At 50.4% G+C, this 27,082-nt stretch overlaps 2 protein-coding genes across 6 annotated transcripts in view; one reads left to right on the plus strand and one right to left on the minus strand.

Annotated features, from left to right (window-relative positions):
- Positions 1 to 399: 399 nt before the first annotated feature.
- On the plus strand, positions 400 to 22,569 carry VIL1 (villin 1). The gene is made up of 20 exons (XM_081051037.1): positions 400 to 481; positions 4,885 to 4,969; positions 5,292 to 5,366; positions 6,153 to 6,349; positions 7,751 to 7,859; positions 8,016 to 8,126; positions 9,610 to 9,812; positions 9,902 to 9,980; positions 10,163 to 10,261; positions 10,909 to 11,062; positions 11,618 to 11,718; positions 11,807 to 11,944; positions 12,572 to 12,730; positions 13,741 to 13,920; positions 14,444 to 14,589; positions 15,317 to 15,461; positions 15,899 to 16,087; positions 17,353 to 17,421; positions 18,432 to 18,572; positions 21,055 to 22,569. The coding sequence occupies exons 2-20, from the start codon at positions 4,895 to 4,897 to the stop codon at positions 21,166 to 21,168; spliced, it is 2,484 nt and encodes an 827-aa protein (XP_080907163.1). The 5' UTR covers positions 400 to 481; positions 4,885 to 4,894; the 3' UTR covers positions 21,169 to 22,569.
- Positions 22,037 to 27,082, minus strand: part of USP37 (ubiquitin specific peptidase 37) — a 76,930-nt gene continuing 71,884 nt past the window's right edge. For all 5 annotated transcript variants that reach the window (XM_081051033.1, XM_081051036.1, XM_081051032.1 and 2 more), the window contains one exon: positions 22,037 to 26,692. In XM_081051033.1, the coding sequence (XP_080907159.1) occupies positions 26,605 to 26,692 (88 nt within the window). In that variant the 3' untranslated portion in view covers positions 22,037 to 26,604. The remainder of the gene's footprint in view (positions 26,693 to 27,082) is intronic.

Consider the following 27,082-nt stretch of genomic DNA (forward strand, 5'->3'; position numbering starts at 1 on the left):
CATCTGTCCTGGAGGGGCCCCAAGCGTGAACCGCTGGCCCTACATCCTTGGGTCTGGGGCTTCCTCACCCATGAGCCATTCTCCCCAGGGATGGAGGGAGCACCACTGAGCCTCCTCCTCTGGGTTAGTAGGAGGAAGCATCCAGGGGCCTCTACCTCCGCTGGCCAGTGCTATCTAGTGCAGTAAGGGCCTGGGTCCTGGGCAGAAATGCACCCCATCCCTGGGAGTCCTCACGGGAGCCAAGGGTGGGGCACATCAGCTCTGGCTGTAAGGCTGTTGCTGGGCTCCAGGCTCCCAGGGACCTGCGGGCACCTGCCTCCCCACCCCCCCCCTCACCCATTCTCTCTCTGGGGCCCTATCTTCCCTTATATGGTGAAGGCAGTTCCTAGAGGGGGGGTGGTGCGGACAAAGGTCGCTCTCCTACAGCCAGCTTGCCACAACTCTCTGAGATCTCCAGGTGGCAGCTGCCTCCTCCAGCCAGGTAAGGTAACCCTGCGGGGACACATGGGAACCATAGGTGGTGGAGGAGGACAGGATGGGGTCCCCTGCTTCTCTCTGGCAATCTGGGGCCTCCTGGAACACCTTGGAGTGGCGGAAGGGAGAGGCGTGGCACTCTGCAGAGTCTGGAAAGAGCAGAGAGCCCAGTGTGGCTTCCTGGGCCTCCAAGGAAAGAATCGTGCAGATTCTACCCTAGACAGCTGCTCTTCCACACCCCTACTTGCCACTAGCCCCCACCTCAATGCAGGTGTCAACCATCCCAGATTGCCCTGGACTAAGGAGAATCTGGAGACATGAGACCCCTAGACTTAAAACCTGGACAGTCCTAGCCACACTGGGACTAATTGGTCACTCTGACCTCACTCCCCTCTCCTCTGTCCCCATTTTTCACCCATTTCTTCTGGGTAAAAAAACCATTTCTGAAATGGTTTCTTTCTTTGTGTCACCATTCCCCCAATACTCCGGGGACCTCAGGGCGTTTGCCTCCTGGATCCTAGAGTATGAGCAACAGCCATCAGTGAATGAATGGGCAAAGGCAGAGGCAGGGGACTGATGGTTCAGGGCCCTTTGGCCCTGGTCCACACTGGCACCCTGGCCTGCCTGTCTGCCCTATCTCCCCTCCACCAGATTTCATCCTCTCGGCCTCACCAGGCACGGTGGCACCATTCAGCTGAAATGGGGACGGGGGTAAGGGAGGTGGGAGCCAATTCCAAACCAGGATCTTGGGACATACTGACCACCCTTTTCCCAGGAATCCTGCTCAGGCCGCCTCAGGTCGGCGGGGACAGAGTCTGCAGGCTGGGGGGCTGAGGTGCGTCCACTCCCTCTGCTGTCATGGGCCTGGGGAAGTAGGAAGGTGTCTTTGTTTCAGGGATTACCACATCCCTGTTCAGCTCAGAACTGCATGACTGCAGACTAACAGCAGCGAAAGCACCTGGGCCTCTCTGGAACCTAAACCCCAAGAACAACAGGGCAGCAGAGAAGAAAGGAAAGATGGGACCCGGTATGGTAGGAGCCCTAACTGCCTCTGGTGCTCCCAAAGGGTCCATTTCTTCCATTCCACAGTTCAGGTTTTCAGCATCATGAATATTTTTTGAGCACCTACTGTGTGCTCTGAGCTAAGAGCTACACAGACAAACATGTCCAGGTCCTTGGCCTTGGGGACCTCAAACTTATAAACAGATCCTTTCATCCCATGTGATCAGGGGGCCAAGAGAGACATCGGTCTAGGAAGCCTTGGGGCCCCTGGCAATGGGTCTTGAACTAGCCTGAGAATTCTGGGAAGTTCTAAATTGAGTCTAGAAGTGTTGACCAAGTGAAGAAAGGTGGGGGAGGGTTTTCAGTAAAGGGACCAGCAGGAACATGGGTATGGGTGGGAGGGTGAGAAGCAGCATGGGGGTGCGGCGGGGGAACTCTCCGCACCACTCTCCCTTGAATCCCATTGCGCATTCCTGGCCATGAGGAGGCTCCTCCAGCTCCCCCTGTTCAGGCTGCTGGAGGTCCCCAATCTATACATCCTCAATCTCTACGGAGGGAGAGCGCCCAATTTCTCAAGTCCCTGCTCCCCTGAATCTGCCCTGAGGGGCAAGAAGCACCTTCTTTTTTTAAAAAACAGGGACTCCTTCTTGTGTGTGTCTCTCTCTTTTTTTTAATTGGGAAATATTGGGGAACAGGGCCCATCAGCGCCAAGTTGTTGTCCTTCAATCTAGCTGTGGAGGGCGCAGCTCAGCTCCACGTCAAGTCGCGTTTTCAACTCTTAGTTGTAGGAGGCGCACCCCACCATCCCTTGTGGGAATTGAACTGGCAACCTTATTGCTGAGAGCTTACTCTCTAACCAACTGAGCCATCTGGCGGCCCTGAAAAAGCACTTTACGTGTCTACCCTCTATTCCTCCTGCTGTTCACTCCTCAGATCAGAGCATGTCCCTGGTGGGCTTTTAGAGATCATCTAGTTGGCCCCTCCATCTCATAGATGAAGAAACGGGGTCCATGTTCATACAGTTTGTGAAGGTCAGAGTCTGTCTTGGAGGAAAGGAGATTCGACAAAGATGGTGATTGAAATTAAACAAACATTCTCCTCTTTGTACCCAAATTGGTTCTACTGAACCAGGAGTCCTGGGAGCCTTGCGGTCCCTGGGTGTGGAACTCACAGAAGAGGCCAGTGGCCAGCAGGGGCATCAGACAGGACCCAGGCACAAGAGGCTCCTCCTACAAGCTCAGAGCTGGCGATGGGCAGGTGGCCCTGGTCGCCTGAAGGGGGCGCTAATCAGATGCGAGGGAGGGAGACCTTGCCCCCAATCTCCAGAATGCCAGGGCGAGGAAGGGTCACCTCTTAGGAATCAGAAGAGGGAGTTTCTGAGCAGCAAAAGTCCAGGTCATTGTTCCAAGAGGTGACTCAGACAACCAGTTAGGATGACTGAGCTGTCTAAGAGGTGACTCAGAGTCAAGGTGCAGAGAGAGATTAGATAGAGATGGCAGGCTGTCCGTGGGGGCCACGTGACCTTTCATTCATTGTGCATCGGTGCAAGGAGCACTCATGGAGGGTGACTCTGTGACTGGGGAATGAGGTGGCCTCCAACCTGGTGGGGAGGGGCAGGAAACCAGGGGCGAGAACAACTGGGAACAAGTGGTTCTCCACCCTGGCTCATGTCAGAATGACTGGGGGGTTTTAAAAGCACCCATGCCCTCTCAAAAAAGCAGGAAATAAAGTATCCATGCCCGGGCCCCAGCCTGGCCTAATTAAATCAGAATCCCTGGGGAGGTGGCCTGCACACTGGGGCATTGGTATTAATTAAAAGCTCCCCAAGTGATACTGATGAGCAGTTGGCGTGGAAAACACAGCTACAGGTCAAAAACAAAAGTGCCATACAAGATACCATAAAAGAAGCTTGGGGAAGGGAAGTTTCTTCCAGCTCAATGAGTAGAGGGTGGTTCACAATGGGAGAGGTTCACTGTGTCCTTTATCCATCCATCCATCCATCCATCCATCCATCCATCCATCCATCCATCCTCCCATCCATCCATCCATCCATCCATCCATCCATCCATCCATCATCCATCCATCCATCCTCTCATCCATCCATCCATCCATCCATCCTCCCATCCATCCATCCATCCATCCATCCTCCCATCCATCCATCCATCCTCCCATCCATCCATCCATCCATCCATCCATCCTCTCATCCATCCATCCTCCCATCCATCCATCCATCCTCCCATCCATCCATCCTCTCATCCTCCCATCCATCCATCCATCCATCCATCCATCCATCCATCCATCCATCCATCCATCCATCCATTCACTCACCCAGTAAAGTGCCAGCACTGTGCTAGACGCTGAGGAGTCAGTACTGACAAACAAACCTGGACCCCGTCCTTGTGGGGTCTACATCTTGTGAGTCATCAGAACGGTGATTGAGGGATGTTTGGGGGTAGCTGGGAAGGAATAGGAAACTGCTGCATATACATTTTTATTTCAGTAAAGTACACATAAAATCATTTTAACCACTTTAAAGTGTACAATTCAGTGGCATTCAGCACATTCAAGACATTGTACAACCATCGCTACTCTGTCTAGTCCCAAAATTTTTTTCATCATCCCAAATGGAAATTCCATACCCAATAGCATTCACTCTCCATTTCCCATCCTCCCCCCACCCCAGCCTCTGAAAACCAGGCTATCTCTATGTATTGGCCCATTCTGGATCTTTCATATAAATAGAGTCATACATGGCCTTTTGTGTCTGGTTTCCTTCACTAAGCATAATGTATTCAAGGTTCACTCATGTTGTAGCATATATAAGTACTCTTTATGGCTGAATAAAACTCCATTGTGAGAATATACAACCTTTGGTTTATCTATTTATCTGTTAATAGACATCTGGGTTGTTTCTACCTTTGAATAATACTGCTATGAACTTCATGTACAAGTGTTTGTTTGAACGTCTGTTTTTTCAATTCTTTTAGGTGCATACACTTTGCAGCCCGTTGTTATTCTTTGCTTTCCTTTAAAGAAAAAACCCTGTATGATTTTTTTTAACCAGCCATGCTTTGATAAATATTTCTCAAAAAGAAAAGTTGTTTTGGGCTAGACTAAGAAGGGCCTTGAGTGATAGGCTAAGGAATGGGAGCTTTATTCAGCCGGTGATAGGGGGTCAGGGTAGGTGCTTGAGCAAGAGAGTGACAAGGTCAGAGCTGGGTCTCAGCCCAGCTGGGTCTCAACCCCAATCAGGGCCCCGCAGGGGGCGGGCAACCCCCTCTCCTCCAGGTTCCTGAGCCCTGGCCTCCTGGCACTGTTGGGAGCTCTCAAGGCTGGGCTGAGAGCAGCAGCTGAACCCCAGGGCGGTCCCCGCTTCTCAGGCCTTGCTGCCACACTGCTTCCCCCCAGGTTCATCACCATGACCAAACTGAGTGCCCAAGTCAAAGGTTCTCTCAACATCACCAGCCCTGGGATACAGATATGGAGGATTGAGGTAAGCCTGTCTGGGCACAGGGCGGGGGGCAGAGGACTGAGGGAAGGAAGAGGCCTGGGGTGACTCTTACTGCCCTCCAGTCCTGCCCTGGTGGCGTGGAAGCCTCCCTCTGATGCCTGTCTCCAAGTGACCTGTCCCCGCTCGTCAGGCATCAGCCTCTTCCTGCTCATTTATCTGCCCCGCTCCTCACATCCCTTCTGCTTCTCAGCTTGGTCATTGCCTACTCCTCCTGGCTCTCTGCCTCTCCCAACTCTCCCTGTGGTTAAGGGAGGAAGCCCGGAGTCCTGGGTGGTCTAGGGTCTGACCTCCTTTCTCTCTCTAGGCTATGCAGATGGTGCCTGTTCCTTCCAGCACCTTTGGCAGCTTCTTTGATGGTGACTGCTACATAGTCTTGGCTGTGAGTGGGGTGTGGGGGTGGGCAGAGAGCCAAGCCCACTGTGGGGTCAGGGTGGAAACTTGAGGCTGGGGCATTGGGCAGAGCTGGCCTGGTTTCACCCCAAGACAGTCCTCACTGGGTGTGCCCAGGCGCCCAGCTTAGTGGCAGTTCTGCTGGGCCAAAGATGTAAGAGGCTCTCCCTGCCTCAGCCGCAGAGCTCCCAGCAGAGGCAACTTCCTGTGAATTTACAGTCATGGGGGACCTTCTGAGCTGGTGGGATGTCACCCTACCTCAAGCCCACATTTCCCAAATCCACAGTCATCTTCATAACACCTTCTTGGTTTTGATGACATCCTGCTATCACCTGTACCGCTAATACATTTGTATTTTTCCTTATATAAGTCACTTTTTATTTATTTTAAAATATGACTGTATGTCATTACCATAAATAGAAACCGTGTCCTGTATCCGGAACAGACAGTAGCTGCAAAATATTTATATAATCATTTCATATACACATCGGTCTGTATACCTTTTAATCACCACACGGACTTCTGATGGTCCAAGCACATCATTTGGGGAAATACTGCCATAGTCCAGCCAAGTTATTGCCAAGGGAGAAGAGCAAGTCTCCGCGGGGAAGCCACTTGCCCCTGTCTCAGATGGTCTGTGGTAGAGCTGAGACCACAACTCTGGGCTCATCTGTGGCCCAGGCCCCATGTGCATGGGCGACCATACAAAGCAGAGAGATGGGAGAGGGCTGTGGGAGCCCAGGGCCTCGGGTACATTGGACATCCTTCTCCCTAGATCCACAAGACAGGTAGCAAACTGTCCTATGACATCCACTACTGGATTGGCCAGGCCTCGTCTCAGGATGAGCAAGGGGCAGCTGCTATCTACACCACCCAGATGGACGACTTCCTGAAGGGCCGGGCTGTCCAGCATCGCGAGGTCCAGGGCAACGAGAGCGAGGCCTTCCGAGGCTACTTCAAAAAGGGCCTTGTGTATGGAGGGGCGTGTGCAGGCCGGGGAGTGGGACCAAGTCAGGGAGGGTCACCTGAGGCTGGGGGGCAGAGCTGGAGCAGGGAAGGGAGTCTGAGGTTGTGGGGGGAGCCCACAAGGGTGATTTGTGTTCATCTTTCCATTCTCCCCCATTTCTACTGCTGCCCTGTCCTTGGTCTTCACCCCTCTAAATTTTGTCTTTGGCTTCTCAAAGGCCATTCTGAAATTCTGTATCTCTGTGTGCCATGAATTTTTGTAAATCACCCTCTATCTGAATGCTCTGGAGAGCTTAGTGCTGAAAGAAGGCATTACATCAAGTCTCTCCTTTAACCAACAGGCAAATGACTGCTCCTCTCTCTAAAGCAGACCTTTCACACTAAAAGCCCAGATTTCCAGCTTTTCTTGAAAAGTCTCAAGTTCTAGCTTCTGGACTTCTCCAATGGAAACACACAGTTAGGAGCCAAGTTGCTACTGATCTGTAGGATAGGCCAGGAACTATCGCGTTAGCTACAGTTGCCACCCCTCCCTTTGTTTTGCTCCCCTTCTTGCCAGCCTTACAGCAGCTCCCACTCCTTTGGACATTTGAGCTGGCACCTCTCCTGTCTGAGTCTGCTTGGGCTGCCATAGCAAAATACAGAACATACAAAAGATAAAAAAAAAATGGACTGGGTGGCTTACAAAATAGAAATTAATTTTCTCACAGTTTTGAAGGTTGGCAAGTCCAAGATCAAGGTGCCAGCTTTTTCGCTTGCTGGCGAGGGCTCTCTTGCTGGCTTGTAAACAGCCACCTTCTCACTGTGTCTTCACGTGGTGGAGAGAGTGAGCAAGATTTCTGGTGTCTCTTTTTATAATGGCACTAATTCCATCATGAAGGCCTCATTCCCATGGACTCACCTAACCTCATCTAAATCTATTACGTCCCAAAGGCCCCACCTCTGGGGGACTCACCTAACCCCATCACATTGGGGGTTAGGGCTTCAGCATGTGAGTTTGGGAGGGGACACAGTGCAGTCCATGGCATCTCCCTTCTTTTCCTTCTCTTTAATCCCTGCCCTCAGGGTCCTGTCCTGTCTTTCCACATTACCACATTACCATGCACCTGTCTTTGCAGACCTCTCTCTCAGGAGGGGAGGGACTAAGGGTAAGTGAGTGAGGGGACTAGGGTGCAACCTTTAAGGTGACCCTCACTGCCAGGGTCATGCAAACGTAGGCAACAGACCGACCTTGCACTTGAATGATCCTGCAGATGAACGTTTCCTTAAAGTTGGCACCAGAGGTGCCACATGCACCTCGCTCTTGTCCCGCTCTGACCCTCAGATGGCTCCAGTGGCAGGATCAGGGAGGGCAGGGGCCGAGCACATCTCCAAGCCCATTCTCTCTGGTCAGCTCACCTTTCTTCTCAGGATCCGGAAAGGGGGTGTGGCTTCTGGCATGAAGCATGTGGAGACCAACTCCAGCGATGTCCAGAGGCTGCTGCATGTGAAGGGCAAGAGGAACGTGGTGGCTGGAGAGGTGGGCATTGACCAGGGCCCTAGGGCATGGCCTCCTATCCCCCCTCCCAGCCTGGTGGAGCAGAGGCCGAGGTGGGGTGAGGGGCAGGGAGAGGGTGGGGAAAAGATGATGGATGATGGGTCTGAGTGGGGCTGCTCCTCCCTCATGGCTCTCCAGGTGGAAATGTCCTGGAGGAGTTTCAACCGTGGGGACGTTTTCCTCCTGGACCTCGGGAAGCTTATCATCCAGTGGAACGGGCCGGAGAGTAACCGCATGGAGAGACTCAGGGTAAACCCATCCAATGCAGCACCCCTCCCCACAAGTCCCACCCTGCGCCCACCTGCTCCGGCACACCAGCACCTGGCCTCCCCCAGAATCAAACTTTCCAGACTTCTGCCTCCCCCAGCTGGTGGCTGTTTCCCCAGGCCTCTCTCCCTTGGCTGCCTGGGGCTGGTGTTTGAAGGTGGATCTGAGCTGCCATGTATGGGGAGATGTTCGCACGGTGGAGTTGGCTTGTGTGTACTTGTGGCTAATCCACTGGGATTTAATGAGTCCCTGCCATGTGGCACACCCTCTCCCAAGCGTTGGGAATCCAGGGGCGAATGAAGTGGGTAGATCCCTGCTCTGGCTCTGGCCTCCAGCTGGCTTCCAGTGGGGGAGACAAACATGACGGGAATAACCGACAAGTGAGGGGTGGGAAGTGCAGTTCTGTGGGTTCTGGGAGGGCTTGTGGGAGGAGAAGGCCCTAAGGCAGGAGAGAAATGGCTGGGGTGGGGTGGGGGCTTCCAGTGCAGCCAGAGCATGAGACAGGGATTTGGGGGAGCTTGGAGAGGAGTGGGCAGCTCTTACAGGGGCATGTTTCGTGGTCAGAGGGTTGTGTAAGAGGGGTGGGATTTGTTCTCAGTGCCCGGGAGGTTGTTGAAAGTCCCTCTGACTTCTGAGTGACGCAAAGGCCTACAAGGGCTAAGAGAATGCAGGGAGCCTTCTGTCCACTGGGAAGGTGGAATCCACTGGACTTGTACGTTGCCTGGCGGATGAAGAGAGAGGGGTGGGGCAGTTCTCAGAGCAGTGTGCTTGAGCAGTTGTGGGCATGCATGGGTCCCATTTCCTGAGAGGAGAAAGATCAGGAAGCAACACATTTGGGGAGAAAACCTAGAGTTCAGTTTTGGACATCTTAACAAGGGGCTATCATGGAAGCTGGATAAATAAGATGAGAGCAGAGAACTGGGCTGGAGACAGAAATATGGGCCTGAACAGCCTACAGAAGCCCTGACACTGGTTGAAATCACCTGGGCGGAAGTGGGGGGCTGGGACCCAAATGCCCGTAAGTGGAACATTGGGCTGAGGAGGGCTGAGGAGGGTGTGTGCAAGTGTGTGTGTGTGTGTGTGTGTGTGTGTGTGTGTGTGTGCGCGCGCGCTCGCCTGCTTTGGGCAAAGAGACTGAGTACTGTGATCTTCAGGGCTCCGCTTTTGTCCAAAACTGCAAAGTAAACCACAACTTTCAAACAATGTCAAAACTGAATGCCCAGAAAGTCCACAGGAAACACTCTCCCACCAATGAGGAAACCTGCTTTCCCAGCGGGTTTTCACTCGGTTTGTTCAAAGGCACCTGAGAAGCCTGGACCCTCTTAAAGGGGAAAAGGAGGGAGATGCCTCACCCCTCTGGGCTGCTGTGGGTGGGTGGGGGTCTCCTAGCGTGGTTTGAGGCGGTGGACGCTGCCCTGTCCCCCACCCCACTGGTCTTCATGGGTCACCCGGGGCCTCCCTGCAGGGCATGACCCTCGCCAAGGAGATACGAGACCAAGAGCGGGGTGGGCGGACCTACGTGGCCGTGGTCGAAGGAGAGAATGAGAAGGCGTCCCCGCAGCTGATGGAGGTCATGAACCAAGTGCTGGGCAAGCGGAGGGAGCTGAAGCCAGCCGTGCCTGACACGGTGGTGGAACCCGCACTCAAGGCCGCCCTCAAACTGTACCAGTGAGTGCGCAGCTGGGCCCCTCCTGGGTGCTGGGGCGCTTGCTGGGGCGTGGCCCCCTCCTGGTTTATGCCATCCCTTTGTCCTGCAGCGTGTCTGACTCAGAGGGAAAGCTCGTGGTCAGGGAAGTGGCCACGCGGCCACTCACACAAGACCTGCTCAGTCACGAGGTGAGAAAGCCTGGGCTCCCAGCCCCCATGCCCCCCACCCTGCCCACGCTCCCCCAAGCAGGAGCTGTGCCAGCAGGCTGGAAAGGGGTAGGAGGAAGACTTTCTGGGCTGCCAGCAGCTCCCCCAGCCCAGCACCGCCAGCCATCAGGCTCTCCCTCTGAGTCTTTCTCTCCCACCTCTAGGACTGTTACATTCTGGACCAGGGTGGGCTGAAAATCTACGTGTGGAAGGGGAAGAACGCCAATGCCCAGGAGAGGAAGGGAGCCATGAGCCAGGCACTGGTGGGCATGGGGGTCGGGGAGGAGGAGACTGTGAGGAGAGGGTGGAGAAACAGAGTCGGGGAGAGGGAAGCAGGGGCATATAGGGTGTGGAGGCCAGGGCACGCTCTGGGCTTGACCCAGCTGGGGGCGCTGAGTGTCCGTGGTGCAGCCATCTTGTGGGTTCTCTGCACACCAGGGAGCCAACCAGCAGGGCATCTGGGGACCTCCTCAAGATAGGGGCTCCCACCTCAAGCTGGGTTCAGCGAAGGGAGGGAGACATGGAGGCTGGCCTTCCCACAGAGAAGATGGGGTCAGCGTGGGGCTGGGCCAAGTCAGAGTTTGGGGTCATTGTTGGGCGGCAGTTAGTAACCCTAACTGGCTTGGGGTCAATGTTGGATTGGGGTTTGGGTTCAAGATTGGAGATGGGGGCTGAAGATCAGGGTTAGAATTGAAGTGAGGGGCTGATTTGGCCTTGGGGTTCGGGCAAGAGTAAGTTAGGTTTGGGGGTCAGCTTTGGGACTGAGTTGGGTTGCGGGTTGGGCTTGGGACCAGGGGTAGGTTTATGGTTGGGTCTGGTTGAGGTTAGAGCCAGGCTTTGGCTTGCACTGGGGAGAGGGGGTGGAGGCTAGGGGTGGGACACAGCCCCAGTCACCCTCTTTTCTTCCCAGAACTTTATCAAAGCCAAGCAGTACCCCCCAAGCACGCAGATAGAGGTGCAGAATGATGGGGCTGAGTCCGCCGTCTTCCAGCAGCTCTTCCAGAAGTGGACAGTGCCCAACCGGACCTTAGGCCTGGGCAAAACCCACACTGTGGGCTCTGTGGGTGAGGGCCGGACGAGGCAGGGTGGGCTGGGAGCCAGGAGGGGGGCCAGGAGAGCACCCAGCCCTGCCTGCGGTCCTCCTTCCCAGCCACACGTTTTCCATGCGCACTTTTACCCTGTTCTGTGCTCCCCAGGTGGGGTGGGGATGTGAGGGGACATGGAGAAACTCAAGAGTGGCCACACATGGGAGCTGAGAATGACCTGCCTTTCTTTTGGAAAGGGGTGGGGTCTCTCTAGACAGCTCAGTCTCTCCCCAGACAATACTGGCTGAGGGAAAGCTCAGTGCCAGGCACCTAGGGGAGGATAAAAGGGTTGTCCCTCTCCTGGATCCTTTGGGGGCCCTGGTGAAGCATGATTCTTAGGGGCAGGTAGATATCGTTCTGTATTATAACTACGTCATGTGTGACCTTGGTGGGGTAAGCTACTGAATCTCTCTGACCTTGGTTTCGTCATCTGTAAAATGGGTCTAAGACTTATAGCTACCACTCAGGGCTGTTGTGAGGACCTGGGGGACCTCAGCTGGTGACCGTTGGTGTCATGATTTGCCCTCACTCCAGCCAAGGTGGAGCAGGTGAAGTTTGACGCGGCATCCATGCATGTCCAGCCTCAGGTGGCTGCCCAGCAGAAGATGGTAGACGACGGGAGTGGGGAGGTGCAGGTATGGTGAGGGGAGGGAGGCCTGGGCCGAGTGGGAGGGGTTGGTGGAGACTGTCTTGGACCTCACGCTAGCCTGGGACCCTCCCCAGGTGTGGCGCATTGAGAACCTAGAGCTGGTGCCTGTGGATTCCAAGTGGCTGGGCCACTTCTTCGGGGGCGACTGCTATCTGCTGCTCTACACCTACCTCATCGGAGAGAAGCAGCACTACCTGCTTTACATTTGGCAGGTAAGGCTCCTCCTACTCTGTCCAGAGCACAGGCAGCTCAGCTCCTATTCCCCTGCACCCTTGCCACGGGGCCATCCCCCTTGAGCTGAATACCTGTGGAGATGGGGGGGCACACCCCTTTTTCATTCTGGGACTGCTTTGGCTGTGAAATCCCAATGACACTGAGTACCCCCATTCACAACTCGTTTCCCTTTGGTTTTCTGAGTCTGCCTTCCCATTTCCATGGCCTTCTCTCCTTTCCCTTCACCTTCTCTGACTGCGTTTGTGTGTCCAGGTGTTAGGGAGCAGGGAGATGCTTACTTGCTGGGGGTGAGTGATGTGGTAGCCATGAGGAAAAGGTGAACCCTGAGAAAGGTGCAGGAAGGAGGAGAGGAGATTTGGGGTCAAGGCTGGGGTCGCAGGTGGGTCAGGGCTGGGCTGGAGCTGGGAAAGGATGGTGGGGCTGGGATCAGAGCTACAGTCTAGGTTGGACGGGGCTTCTGGCTGTGTACGGGGTGGGGTTTGGTAGGGAAGACAGTTGGGTTAGGGGCCAGATCAGAATTGAGGATGGAGTTGTTGCTGAAGCCGGGGACAGGCCCAGAATCGGGGGCTGACCCCATCCCACCCCTTCTATCCTGCTCATCCCAGGGCAGCCAGGCCAGCCCAGATGAAATCACAGCCTCGGCCTATCAGGCTGTCATCCTGGACCAGCAGTACAACAATGAGCCGGTCCAGATCCGGGTCCCGATGGGCAAGGAGCCACCTCATCTCATGTCCATCTTCAAAGGACGCATGGTGGTCTACCAGGTGTGGCTGCTGGACTGAGGTGCCTGGCAGTGCCTGCAGCTGAGGCGGGGTGGGCATCCAGGAGATGGGGGAGGGGGCAGGGGTGGAGGCTGGGCTTTAGGGGAAGCCCATTCTCCATAGAAGAGGACTGAGGCTCCATCACCACGTGGAACTGAAAATAGACACAACCATTCAATACTTTTAAAAAGTCCATGTAGTGAGCACTTAGCACGTGCAAGCACTGTTTCTTTCTCTCTCTACACCCCAACTCAGATCCTCTACATGAAAAAGGAAATTATTTTGGCTAGATTTGCGTACACGATGGACTTGTTCAAACTACATTGGTGCTTTCCAACATAATGAAATAGACATCTCCTGAATTCATTTAATCACTGTCTGTTTATTGAGCACACAGCCTTCTGGCAAAGTCCCAAGCGGGGAGGAGAATGCCATGTTAACACTGTTAGCCATCTTGCTGGGAGAGCAGTGAGCTCACAGCCCAAGGCACCATGTGGTTAAGTACTATAAGAGTTCAAAGGGGAGTGTGAATACAGTAATCTGGAAATAGGCATAGAGGTCATAGTAGAAAGGGGGCGTGGAGAAGGTCATTGGAGTCAGGTGAAGAGCTCAGCAGAAGTATAATGGGGGCATGCAACGCAGGGGCTGCAGCAAGGGCAAAGGCCCAGAGGAAGGGAGTCATGGGGAACAGTGAGAAACCTGAAAGGTAAAATGCAAGGTTTGGAGAGAGCAGAGTCTGGAAAGGCATTTTGCACCTTCATTGTGTGGGGTCTTCGAAGGCCCTGTTGAAGAGCTTGGTTCTGTGGGGAACCACCCCAGAACCACGGAAGGTTTCTGAGCAGGGGAGAGACATGACCAGAGCAATGTTTTGGAAAGATGAATCTGGTGATGCTGAATCAGCAGACCCAGAGGGGCAGGCAGACCTTTTTCCAGCCTCCCTTCGTCTCTGGTTCTGTGCCCCGCTAATCGCCCCATCACTTCTAAGTTACTGCTGCTTCTTCCCCACTCTGCAGGGAGGCACCTCCCGAGCTAACAGCCCGGAGCCTGTGCCCTCCACTAGGCTGTTCCAGGTCCGGGGAACCAGCAGCAACAACACCAAAGCTTTCGAGGTCTCAGCCCGGGCCACCTCCCTCAACTCCAACGATGTCTTCATCCTCAAGACCCCGTCCTGCTGCTACCTGTGGTATGGGAAGGTGTGTACAGGACCCCAGCCACAGAGCAGACCTGGGTCAGGACGAGAGCCTCTGGCCATATAGGCCCTGTGTACTAGCTCCCCCACAGCCTCTAGCCCTGTCTCCTCCTCCACAACTCTGGGTCTGGCCATCCTCAGATTCTCAGCCTCTGTGTCTGGTCAATCTATCATTCTGCTTGTCTCTGGCCACCCCTGCCTGTCCCGGTATTGGTCTGTCTTTACGTCTTAGGACCTCTCTCACTATCCCAGTGCCTATCACTACCTCTCCATCAATCTCTGTAATGAGCCTCTTGTAATCCTTCTCCTGCCTTGTAAGGAGTGTGCAGAATCTCTTATCTCCTCTGCCATTCTTTGGAGTGGCAGTGACAGAAGATAGGATGGAACAACTGTCTCTGCATCTGCCATGGGTCTGGAGTCCTGATCTAGGAGAGCCTTTGCAGCCCCAGGAGCTCAGAAGGGTGGGGGTCTGCCTGGAATTAGAGATGGTTTCCCCCAGCACACTCTCCCCACCCTCCTTTATGCAGGGTTGTAGTGGGGACGAGCGGGAGATGGCCAAGATGGTTGCCGACACCATCTCCCGGACAGAGAAGCAAGTGGTGGTGGAAGGGCAGGAGCCAGCCAACTTCTGGATGGCGCTGGGCGGGAAGGCCCCCTATGCCAGCACCAAGAGGTAAGTGTGAGGTCCCTCTGCCTCCAGCTCACATTCCGATGCTGGAGAGCCTCCCAGACCTGTATCCCCATGGCCCAGAGCCTGCAGCAGGCATGGATTAGGGGCCTGTGTGGCAGGCGCCCGAAGCCACAGGATGAGCAAGGACAGTACATGTCCTCAGACCCTCCTGGGCACAGGGGCTGTGTCCGGGCTGTTCACCATGGTCTACCCGGGGCCTGACAGGGTATTTCCCTGGCTAAGGGAGTTCACAGCCATAGCAGGCTGCTCGAAGAGAGGGGCAGGGCTGTAGGTTTACCCTTGGGAAGAAGCTATCAGAGCCCACCCAGCCCTTGCCCTTCGGGCTGACACAGGACCCGGATGCTGAGGAGGACCAGTGTAAACTCTCTTTCAAACGGTTTTTCTGAAGAAGATTCATGACCCCCAATTCAAAAGGAAAAGGGCATGTACTGCAGTAGCATGAGGGGTAACAGAAGGGCGGTATCAGATAAAACTTCCTAACAGGACGAGAGAACAGCCTCTAGAACACGTTCTAGAAAAGCAGTAGGAATTTCTCCCGTGGAGCCCTCTTGGACTCTTGGCAGGATGGGGGATGTGGCATGTGATCAGAAAAAGAGCATTTTCTTAGGAGGTGGGCTTTCCATGTTAGAGTCCCTCCGAGTTCTATGGACTTGATTTTTCTTTCCCTACACCTTCTTCCTGCCAACACAATCTTCCCTCCACCCTGCAGACTACAGGAAGAAAACATGGTCGTCACTGCCCGGCTCTTTGAATGTTCCAACCAGACCGGGTGCTTCCGGGCCACAGAGATCCCTGACTTTAATCAGGACGACTTGGAAGAGGACGATGTGTTCCTACTAGATGTCTGGGACCAGGTGGGACCACAGCCCGGCCAAGAGACAGCGGCATTAGGGACAGGAAAGGGTTGACATGTTCTTGGCTCCCATATATGTTTTCCCGAGTAGCATTATGAACAAGAGGAGTGTCAGAAAGAAGGCAGGTAGGGAGGGATGTTCCTGGAGGGGCTGCTGTGTGGCTGTACCTTCTCCCAAAGTCCAATTTATTTCATGTAGCAGAGCCTTGTTTTGGAGGGGCGTTTGCTCTGGAGAGGTTGGGAGGCGTGCATTTGCAGAATGACTAAGTAGAAAGCACCTGTCCAACCTCCTCGTTTCCCAGATACAAAGTCAAAGCCAGGTGTCAAAGTCAGAGCCAAAGCCCAATGCACTGTTGGGCGTCTAAGCCTGGGTGAACCAGGCAGGGCCCTGTGGGGCCAGGGGCAGGAAGGACTGATGGAGCTCCGGGTTTTCCATAGGTCTTCTTTTGGATCGGGAAGCATGCCAATGAGGACGAGAAGAAAGCTGCAGCCGTCACCGTGCAGGAATACCTCAAGAGCCACCCCAGTGGCCGGGACCCTGAGACCCCTGTCATTGTGGTGAAGCAAGGACACGAGCCCGCCACCTTCACGGGCTGGTTCCTGGCGTGGGATCCCTTTAAGTGGAGTGTGAGTGGCCCCAGCTCGCCCTGGGCCTTCAGCCCAGCATACCCTTCTCTGGCTGGCTTCTTCATGGCACACCTCCGAGGCAGGGCAGACTCCCAGGCTTGTCTGTTCTGTGGTGACAGACGACGTGTGATATATTTGTAAAAGGCTTAGAGGGGCCTTAGACTACAAAGTCAGGCTGCAGTAAGACCACTGAGCCCCTGCTCAGGAGATGAAAGTCTATCAAAACCCAGGCTCATTACAGCCCCTGACTTGTGCACTAGATTTAGCTCCAAGCTGTTGGAGTTGTACTGACTACAACTTAAATTAATTAAAATTGAACAAAACTGAAGCCTCAATTTCTCCTCAGCCACATTCAAAGTGCCTGATAGGCTCATGTGGCTAGTGGCTGTCATACTGGACAGCACAGAAAGGGAAGATTTTCATCATCACAGAAACTTCTATGGGTCAGTACTAGGGAACCCTCGTGCCAGATGAAACATGTCAGGTCTAAAGGACAGACAGACGCCTTCCTGGCTCTAAATTCTAAGCAAAATGGATCACACATGTGGTCCTTCCTTCCTTCTTCTCTCCCTCCCTGCCTCCCTCTCTCCCTCTTTCCTTCCTCCCTCCCTCTCCCTCTCCCTTTCCCTTCCTTCCTTCCTTCCTTCCTTCCTTCCTTCCTTCCTTCCTTCCTTCCTTCCTTCCTTCCTTCCTTCCTTTCTTTCCTTCCTTCCTCCTTCCCTCCCTTCTGCTTTTCTTTCCTCCCTCCCTCTCCCTCTCCCTTTCCTTCCTTCCTTCCTTCTGTATAACTGAAACTCATCATGTGCATGCTTAGTGCCAGGCCCTGGAGATATGGAGATGGGGCTCCCCATGGAGCCACGGCCCCTTTGACTCTTTTCACTCCTCTGGCATGGTTCCTTCCAGGCTGTGAGAGGAGCCCCCCCAGTTCCCCAGGTCCCCCAGGGTCCCCTAGCACTTATGCAATGTAGGCAGGGTTCTCAAGTTTGCAAGCAGTGGCTTCCATGGGCCTCTGAGCATAGGTCATACTCCTTTCTGTCCCCATGTTGGGCTGAGCTGGGACAAATAACCCCCACTCAGCCTTTTCTGACCCGTCCGCCCCTTCAGTGCCCACTGTCACCACCCGACCTCCTCCAGCCTCGCCAACTGTCTCTTCCGCTTCTCACCCCCAGGCCCTAGGCCAGCCTCCTTTCAACCTTTGAAGGAAAATGGTCTTTTGTCTCCTCTGCTGTGACCCAGGTCTCATTTGTTGCTTGCTTTATGTACAGAATGCCAAATCCTACGAGGACATGAGAGCCGAGCTTGGAAACTCTGGGGACTGGGGTCACCTCATTACTGTGAGTACGGGGTATGGGGCCGGTGGCCAGCTGACCATAATCAGCTGTGGGAGCTGGGAAGTTCCAAAGACGCTCGTGTCCTGGGCTTTCCTTCCCTCCATTTCCTCCCGCTTCTCATGGAAGTCTTCTTGCTGCTTCGCTTCAGTGCTTCTAGTTGGTTTGTCTTCTCCATTCCCTAGTGAAACGGTTCCCAACTTTTATCATGCATACGAGTCTGGATGATGGGGTGCTGGGGAGGGTGGTGAGGGAAGCTTATTAAACTGCAGGGAATTTGATGCCATTAGTCCACAGGCTGCCCTTGGAGAAATAATTTCTCTACTAGAAGGGAGACATTATCACCCTTGGGCTTCCATCTACAGGTAGTATAACTGCAATTCCTTTGATCTTTCAGCTAGTTATAGACGTGTATGTAGACTGTAGGCCTGGGATAGGAAAATATGAAAGCAAAACCTTTTCTTTAAGAAGTTCACCGGCTTGCCCGGGAGACAAGCCAAGTAGACTTGGCAGAAAAGTGTGCAGAACACGAGAGCAATTTCCCAAGCACACCGAGGTAATCAGCAGATAACACATATGGCTTCTTGACCCCACCCACAAGCTGAGAGCACTCCTAAACTCTTTTTGGTGGAGTGATGGTACAGGCAGGAAAGGATAGATAGGTCAAAGCTAAGTGACTTTACATGTGACAATTTCACAACAGATAAGAGGAAGATCATAAATGTCCAAGATAGACCTTGAACATACGGAGGAAACCATCAAGAAGATCATAAGTCATAGAACAAAATAGTCATCTCTCACCCACTGGCTTTGGTTGCATACAGACCATCAAGCTTTAGCTTGTGGGTCCAATCCAATCTGTTGTGTTCTTATGAGTGTGTGTATGGGGCGTGAGGGCTCATGGAAGACGTCCTGAAGGAGGTGCCGTAGGATCCATGTGGACTTCAGAGAGAAAGGCAGCCTGGGAGGTAGCCACAAACCAGCTGAAGTACCAGTGGTTTCCTTTTCTTCCCTAGGAGCTCACAAGCCCCACGCCGGATGTGTTCAATGCTAACAGCAACCTCAATTCTGGGCCTCTACCCATCTTTCCTCTGGAGCAGCTGGTGAACAAGCCAGTGGAGGAGCTCCCCCCAGGTGTGGACCCCAGCAGGAAGGAGGTGAGTCAGACTTGAGCAGGATGAAGAGCTATGGCGTGTCCGTTTGTTGGGCAACACCGACTGACCCCCAGATTGGGTCCTGCAGATGAGCTGGTGAACAAAGCAGACCCAGTCTCTGCCTTCATGGGAAGTTACGTCTCAGTGCAGAAAGATCAAAGGAGCCAGATTACATATTAATTTCAGTGAAGATAAGTGCCCCAAAGCTGAAGTATAGGTGCCATAAAGAGTATTACAAAAGGGAACCTGACTTAGTCAGAGAAGATTTCATTCTGAAAGGTGAGCAGAAATTATTCAGGCAGAGCCGGTTATTCTTGGAGAAGGGAACAGCATACACGAAGCCCAGAGGCAGGGAATAAGCACAGGGTGGGGCAAAATGCCAGCATGGTGGCAGTACACAAGCTGGGGAGGGACAGCGGGCCGGGGTGGGGGGGCCAGGGGCCGCACTGAGCAGTGCCTTCTACGCCACATTAGGGGTGGTGTGTCTATCCTAGCAATGCAAGGGAGCCATCATGGTTGAAGCAAAAGGGTGGCAGTCGAGTTTACACTTTTAAAAAAGCACTAAAGCTGGTGGTGAAGCATGGATTGGAAGGTGGCAAATGCAGCAGCTATAAGTCAGGCTGAGAGGTAGATGGGAGCTTAGAATATGTGGGGTTGGAGAAGATGGAGAGGAGATGGTCTAGAGAAATATTAGGAGGTGACCTCAATGACACTTGGTAAGCACTGGATGAGAGAGGGGGAAGTTGTGTTCTTTGAGACAAAAAACCCAGGTCGGACTGAGCTTAGAGGGTGATGATGAGTTCAGGGCGAGCCACGTGGTTTGAGGCGTCTGGGCGACGTCCAGGCACCAGAGCAGACCTGTCTGGTAGCCGCGGCTTCAGCCTGATTGACAGGAGGCTAAATGGATTGCTAATTTTGAATGGAACAAACAGAACCGACACCACCCCATCATGGCAGAAGTACCGTAGACTAGGAATCCTTAGGTCCTTTTTACAAAACCAGTTGTCTGTTGTTAGATTTTTTATTGTGGGAGTAGCATACATTCTTGTGGGAGAACTATGGGTTCAGTGGCAAGTGGTGAGGGTGGGAGAGGCCTTCAGACCTCTCAGACTGCTCCCAACTCAAGAGGGGAGCCAGTGTCAGTGAACAGTGGGGTGGTGGGTCTGCCTGTGGGCAGTATCCAGAGGGTAATCTGTGTTTGAGCACCAATGAGTAAGCCACAGAGAGGCGGATGTGGGCATGGGTGAGGCTGGTAATCAGCTGGTAGGACCACAGGGTTTAAGAACAGGACCCGTGGAAAGATACAAGTCCACTGGGATGGGCTGTCCCTGGTATCTAGCCCCGGGGTCAAAGTCCAGAAGTCTTGACCAAGCTGTGGAGTCAGCCTAGCTGGGCCAGAGAGGGAACCCGAGGCCACTTGCAGACCCAGGACTGTGCAGCCCCAGTAGTGAGGGACCTGGCAGGGGAGGGGAATGCTCCAGACTTGGGGTTGGCAGCTCTTCCCTATCCACTGAGGCCTAAACCACTCATATGTCCCTCTTCTTCCAAAACAAGATGCTCCACTGCCATGCCTGGGGATGGGGGGTGGGGAGGGCTTCCGAGAGCCTTGAGGAGAGAATGCCCAGGGCTGGAGGCGAAGCTAAGGACAGGTTAGAGAACGGCGGCATCTGACTCACCTGAGCTTGAAACCCATGTGCAGGTGTTTACCAAGAGGCTGTTCAGTTCGGGGCTCTCTGCAGGAGGCAGCACAGCATTCTTCAGGGCAGTTCCCCACAGCAGAGCAGCCAAGGTTGAAAAGAAACCCACTGCTTTCATTCCACCATCCTCTCCTGGTGCCTGGGGAGCAGATTCCAAGGCAGAGGGATGCTGCTTTAATTTGGGGTTCTTATTTGAATTTACCTCGAGGGCATTTAGATTGCCTTTAATAGTATCACTGTAATATCCTGTTAGCTGGGAGCCAAGGTCATTTCAGGCATTCCCCTCATCTTATGGCTGAAGATATCCAAGGCCTAGAAAGGTAATTCCTAGCTGTAGGGTCACAGTTTAAGAAGACAGATGAACAAGAGCTCGTGTCTCCAATGCCCTTTCATGTATATCATTTTCACCCCCATAAAAGCATTACAAAGCAAAAATGGATCTTGAAGGAATCTCTCCCATTTTGTAGAGAGGAAAACTAAGACCTGGAAAGAGATGCAATTCCTTAATCAAGTAAATATCCTAATTCTTATTTCAGGACTAATGTCAACATGACCCTGGTCAAAAGAAAAGGAACTCAATCTACCTCAATTTGTTACTGGTCCTTTTTATTAGGTTCCCCGTTCAGGGTTCAGTCTCTTGGACCTCATGCCACGCGCCTCCTCCCATCCCTTTGCTGGCTCTCGCCACATTGCCTGGTTTTGGTCATTTGATTTCTCTACCACACCTGTGTGATTCATCAAATAAACCTTGGGGAAGAATGTGATCTTTGCCCTCTGGTTCCTTCTAGGAGCACCTATCTGTTGAGGATTTCACCAAAGCTCTGGGGATGACTCCAGATGCCTTCTGTGTCTTGCCTCGATGGAAGCAACAAAACCTCAAGAAAGCAAAAGGACTATTTTGAGAAGCAAGAGTAGCTGTGTTTGTGAAGGCAGTCGGTGACCCTGCTCGCAGTTTCATCTTTTCATTACTGGTGTTAATCCTGTACTAATTGAAATTTTACACGTGTACCTGTGAGCAGCAAGCAGTGTGGCACCACCTCTGTAACCCATTCCTCCATAAAGATGATGCTTCCTTAAGGACTTCCCGATTTCAGCGCTCAAGGTGGTCGTATTTTTTCTATCCTGGGAGGCTGCATCACTTTTGACCATCATGTTGTGGAGCTTTCCCTTCTTAGAAGAGGAGCCAAACGCTCCATGGAGCATTAGTTGTGAGGAGCCTTCCCTAGGCTTTTCTTATTAATGGCAGGTGGGCTGAAGCCTTTTGCAGTTTTACACCTTTCCTAGACTAATGGCTTTCCTGCTCACATGTTATTTTCCTCACAACCTTCCTCAGGTGGTAAGTTAAGGGGATCCCTTCTTTGAGAGAGTTGAATGGCCCCAATAGGTTTCATGACACTCACTAACCAGTCCCCAATGAGAGCGACATATCCACTGGCTCTAAGCTTGAGGCCTAAAGGCGAGTATGAAACGCAAATGCCACTGCCGCCCCTCTCTGGGACTCTTACTGAGGCAAAGGAGCGTAGCTATGGCGTGCTGGGTTACAAGCCATTACCCGGAACCTCTGCAAAGCTTCACGGGCTCCCCAGATGAATACGGGCACTCGGGTCTGACTATGGGCAGACACTGGGTTGCCATTCCATTTCCTTTAAGGTTTAACAGTGCCACATGGAAGTCCAAGTCAGGCGAATGGAAGGTGATTTCCACAACTTCAACAACTGGTTAAGTGTCTGCAAGAATATGTCATTTTCAGAAATAACACTCGAACCAACACAAGGTTAATAAAGGCTTTAATTTCACACACAAAAAAACTCTATGCATAATTTAAAAAGGAAACCCAAACAAGGAAAAACCGTCAAGGATACAGAGGAACAATTCTGCTAAAACACAGATAAAGTGCCGCTCCATACAAAACAAAGAATAAGAATCAGAAGTCACTCTGAACACAAAGAAAATCACCTCACAGATCACGTGGCCAAAGCTGCCAGCAAACCTGGTCGTGGCTCAATTATGCAAAGTGTAGAAAGCTTACTTCTTGTTTTTCTCTCTGTAGCATAAACAAACACTAACAGGCCAGAGAAGTCGGAGGGAAACCTGGGGACGAGAGGCATGTACAACCACATGCGGTCTCACTCTTTGCACCCTCTCCGTTCTTGAAATAGACCAGGTTAGCCGATGGCTCGTTTTGACATGTGACCTAATGAACTTGGATCCTAATCCAGACCCTCCAACCACTCTATTCCTATGCCAGTGTACATGCCTATACTTCAAACCTCTGTACTTTAAGAATAAAGTCCAATGTTACCAAAATCAATTGCTTATATTCATACTGGCACACGTTTTATTCAAAACCTTAGACCCAGCACACGTGGTAAGAAAAAGGTACTCATTGTTGATAAATATGATACAACGAAAGAGACTGCCCGAAGTCTAGCAATCAAAGCATGCCATAAAGGAGTCAATGATTGTGGTGAGACACAGCAAAAGAATTGTCACAAAACTCTCAAGGCCTAACAAACTATAGTTTCCCAATTAAGAAAAAAAAATATATATATATTTTTTCAGATGTTAATAAGACATCAAGAGAGACAAAATAAGAATTTTGAAGTAATGAATTAGACGGATGTTTGAGGGCAGCTTTCTGTTTAGTTTTTGTACATTCAAAGAGTGCATTACTCAGTGTAAAGCAAGATGGGGAGGAAAAGGACATATCTAATTTTGGGGGACACTTATGTGACTTGCATCTGGTACTGGGTTGTTGGTGATGTTTGTAAATATCTCCTCATCTACACAAGATCCACCTGTACTTGGAGACCTAGCTGTTTCCCTCATTTAAAACAAGATACTACTTAAGGGTGTCAATTAAATCAAATGGGGGGAAAAAAAGGCTGGATGACTAAGAGCATCCACTAGTCATTTCAGACCACAGAGAAGGGCAATGTTTTTATTTGTTTTAATATAATCTCTTTTCAGTAGACCACAAATGAGTTTACAAACTACTTTTCTTTGTATTTCCACCCCGTCCTCCCCCGTTCTCTCTCTACACTCATAATGGTCAACTATGTATCAGACACTGCCAAGAACCTCTTTAATTCAGGTGTGTCCAAATAGTTTTCATTATACAACTATATCTGTAGCTGTAGCTATATTTATATAGTTACATAATGGTAACTGCAGTATGGAAGAATAAGTCATGAATTCACTTGCTGTGGTTTTAATTCTTAAAGCTTCTCTTTTAGAAGAATTTTACATTTGATCAGACAGAAATAAAGAAATGTGTAGTCTAATGTTTGCCTCCCAGAGTTAATTAACTGATCTTTAAGTATCACTGCATACTTCTTAAAATGTAAACACATTTACATTTGTTACATCTGCTATTGAACCATTAAGTTAGGCCTGAAATTAACAGACCATTGCCAAGTAAACAAATAGCTTTTGGAATCAAATTTAAATAGAAGAACAAGTCATGGATTTGCTTCTTTTCTGTCCTGCTCAAACAAAACTTATGTGCACACACACATAAATACATCCCCCATAAAAAAGTCTATCTCCTCACAGGCCTAAATTGTAGTCATGGCTACTAACGTGACACTAGATAGCATGTGGCCACATGCAACTTTCCAACTCTCCGTAATATTCGCTGATGAGAATCAAGTTTGAATTTCAGTTTAGTTTTCCCTTCCAAAAAATTCAGCTGTGTGCAGAACTAAGCGCTGTCAAGTTCCAATTCAACGTCATTTAAAGTACTGTAACCACGTGGTATTGTAAATAGGAAAGTTAGTCATCGTGCAGGCTACCTGGGACTGAAGTACTCTGTCCCTATGTAAGTAGTCCCTTCTTGGCCCCAACATGCCAAATGCCCCACCCCCCAATTCTGAGCAAAGTGATCATACTGCACAAAAAACATTATCCACTTATAATTTTTAAATATATAGTCAGCTCAAAACAAAACAATAAACCCCATCAACATGGTCCAGCTGAAACCTCCATCTGTAGTCATTAACCATTCACTGAACCAAAATGAAAAAGTAACTCTGTAAAAGGGATAACAGTTAAAAGAGTGAAGGGACAGAGGAAAGCTGACCAGGATACAACAATGAATAGATAACAAGGAAAATTCAAGTCCCAAACTTGCAAGTATATGGGCAGCGAGATAATTCATTTATCCCACTAACCTATAGTCAACTAATAAGTCCCCCCCAAGACATGAAGATCAAATCAAATTAGGTTTTTGAGCCAAGTGTACTTCTAAACCATACATACACACAAGCTATGAAATGCAAGTCAAATGAGGGTACTTCTTGGGCAACCTAGGCTTATAGCATTATTTCTAATTTTTTTATGCCCTAATGTACCCCTCACTTCAAATCATTCTTTTTTAACAGCACCTCTCAAAGCTCTCAAATACAGACACAGGGAAGAGAATAAACAGCTAAAGAATTTGATCACCACTTCATTTGTTTATGAGAAAACCAGTTATTTTCAAGAAAAACAAAAGGCTCCCCAGTGGAAATAGATCAAAACATAAAAAAGTGAGCTTTTTAAAACAATGCTTTCCTCTGTTCTCTACTACTCCTGCGTGGCCTACCACCGTACCATTTTGGGACGTCACTAGAGTAAGATGTAATAAATGGTGTAGAAAGCAAAGCTTTTATCAGTAGTTAAGCAAAAGTACTGGGGCTGTTTATTCAAAGATTGAAAGTTTAAGAAGAGGTAACTTATGTCAGACACATTCAAGGTTCACGAGTGGGGCTGGAGCCCTCTGAAGGCAATCTTCCAGAAAAGATGCTGCATCTTCTGTGATGACTGACTTCAAAATGTTTTCTCCCCTTGAAAATCTGATATGGTTTTGTCTCTACCACAGAATTGAAGAATAATCTTCTCGTTTACAATAAAAGAAAAATAAAAAATGAAAGAGAATACTTAAGGCTTCATTTTGCTATCCCTAACTCTGTGATCCTAATGATTCCTGGGCTCACACAATTATTTTTTGGACAGAATTGTACTCTCAGATTCATTCTTTATATGGCTTCACAAGCTGCTTAACCAAACTGGTTATGTCATCAGAATGACTAATGTAGCACTTAATGTGTCCCCATTTAGCTTCAACTCAAAGCACCTAAAAAGTAAGATAAATATATCACGCACCTCCGTTATGTGTTAGTTCTTGGGATTACCTAAACGGGTCACGTTTTAATTCCCACCCTATTCTAAGGGCAAAGCCAGACAGCGAGTGGTTAAACGCTCAAGCTTTATCCTATAGGTTATGTATTTACTTTATACTTGCAGTAGGATTTTTAGCTTCAGTGGTCCACAGTTTTAGCTTTAGCACAAGAATACTCCTCTTGATGTCTCTGCGTTTGAGAGACAGAGATGCTAGCGTTCTTCCTTGTCCTTAAGTATCCTTGTGGGGGAGTCCAAAATGAGACAATATTAGTTTCTTACCTCTTAAAGTTTTGGTTGCAATCTGTTAGGGTAATGCTTGCTCCATGGAAGAATGATACAGAAGAAAAAAGATTCTATCTTCACCACCATAATAATAATAGATCATATACAATGAATACACTGTGTGAAGGATTCTCTTTAAAGAAAATATAAAGTGTACAATGAATACCAAATGTGGGACCACAACACATTCCGAGCACCAACAATCCATTTCTTGGGACTGCATGTAAACAGCAAAAGCATTACAAATCCATGAAATAATTTTTTAAAAAAGCCCCCCAAGTCAGGTGGCAGAAATGCCCTTCCTTTGCAAGGAGGACAAACTGTCATTAGTGTAACATGGAGAGCTGGTTTTCCAGTGAACTTTACTAATCAGAAACACACATGAAAGATTATAGACTTGAGAGAAACTACTCAAAGAACATAAACACTAAATGCCAACTGATATGTGTATCTCCACACATTTCTCAGGAGAATGGACTCTGTGACAACTTCATTTCTTCTCCAAACTGCTGTGCTATTAATTTTGAGCAGGCATACACTGGTGGCTCACCCTAACTCTTTAAGGCTCCATTCATTCCACATATATGTGTGTGTATGTACATATATATATATATTTACAACACGTATTCCTAAGACAAAAGGAAGTGCTACTCTTGTAGGAGAAAAAGAGGATAATCAGCTACAGATTTGAGACCAAAGTTGCCATAAAACAATTAGCATGGAGCATTCTGCGTAACTGCGTAACTGCAATTTTCGTCGTTTGGTTTGGCCCTGAGCTGTTTGTTGCTCCCGCATCAAGTAGAGTTCCAAAGTCTCCTCGAGCAGAGGAGAGTGAGGTGGGTGACAGTAAGAGAGAATACGCAGTGCACACTGCCAACCCAGGAGTTTGTTCCTCACGAGGCTTGGCGAGTGGTCTTCCCCACTTCCATGCTAAGTGCCTGAGAATTCTTTTCTGTTTCCAGCAGCTCATCAAAGATCTCCCTTAAAATAAAACAAACAAAATTAGCATTCAGTGAGCAAAGCCAAAGAATAGACAGAAAATACATAAAGCCTGCATAATCCCATTTGGTGCCTAAATTTTGTTCAATAAGCAGCTCATTCATTTGATCACCATCTTAACCCCAACTGCTGATTTTTGAACACTAGGAGGGAGGAAGCTGGCAATAGCTAGCTTTCATAAAAATGCTATGTAGTTCCCATGGATATAACTCAGATCTTCTAGCGAATACAACTAGAAGACCAAGAGTTTATGAGAAGACAGCTTCTATTATAAAACAGTCTTAAGCTCTGTATCTAAATGCAACTATGTGATGAGTAATTAATAAACATATTCTAGACTTATAAGGAAATAATCAAGACATGAGCCCTAAG

The sequence above is a fragment of the Rhinolophus hipposideros genome (assembly GCF_964194185.1).
Source record: "Rhinolophus hipposideros genome assembly, chromosome: 6".
Classification (NCBI taxonomy): domain Eukaryota; kingdom Metazoa; phylum Chordata; class Mammalia; order Chiroptera; family Rhinolophidae; genus Rhinolophus; species Rhinolophus hipposideros.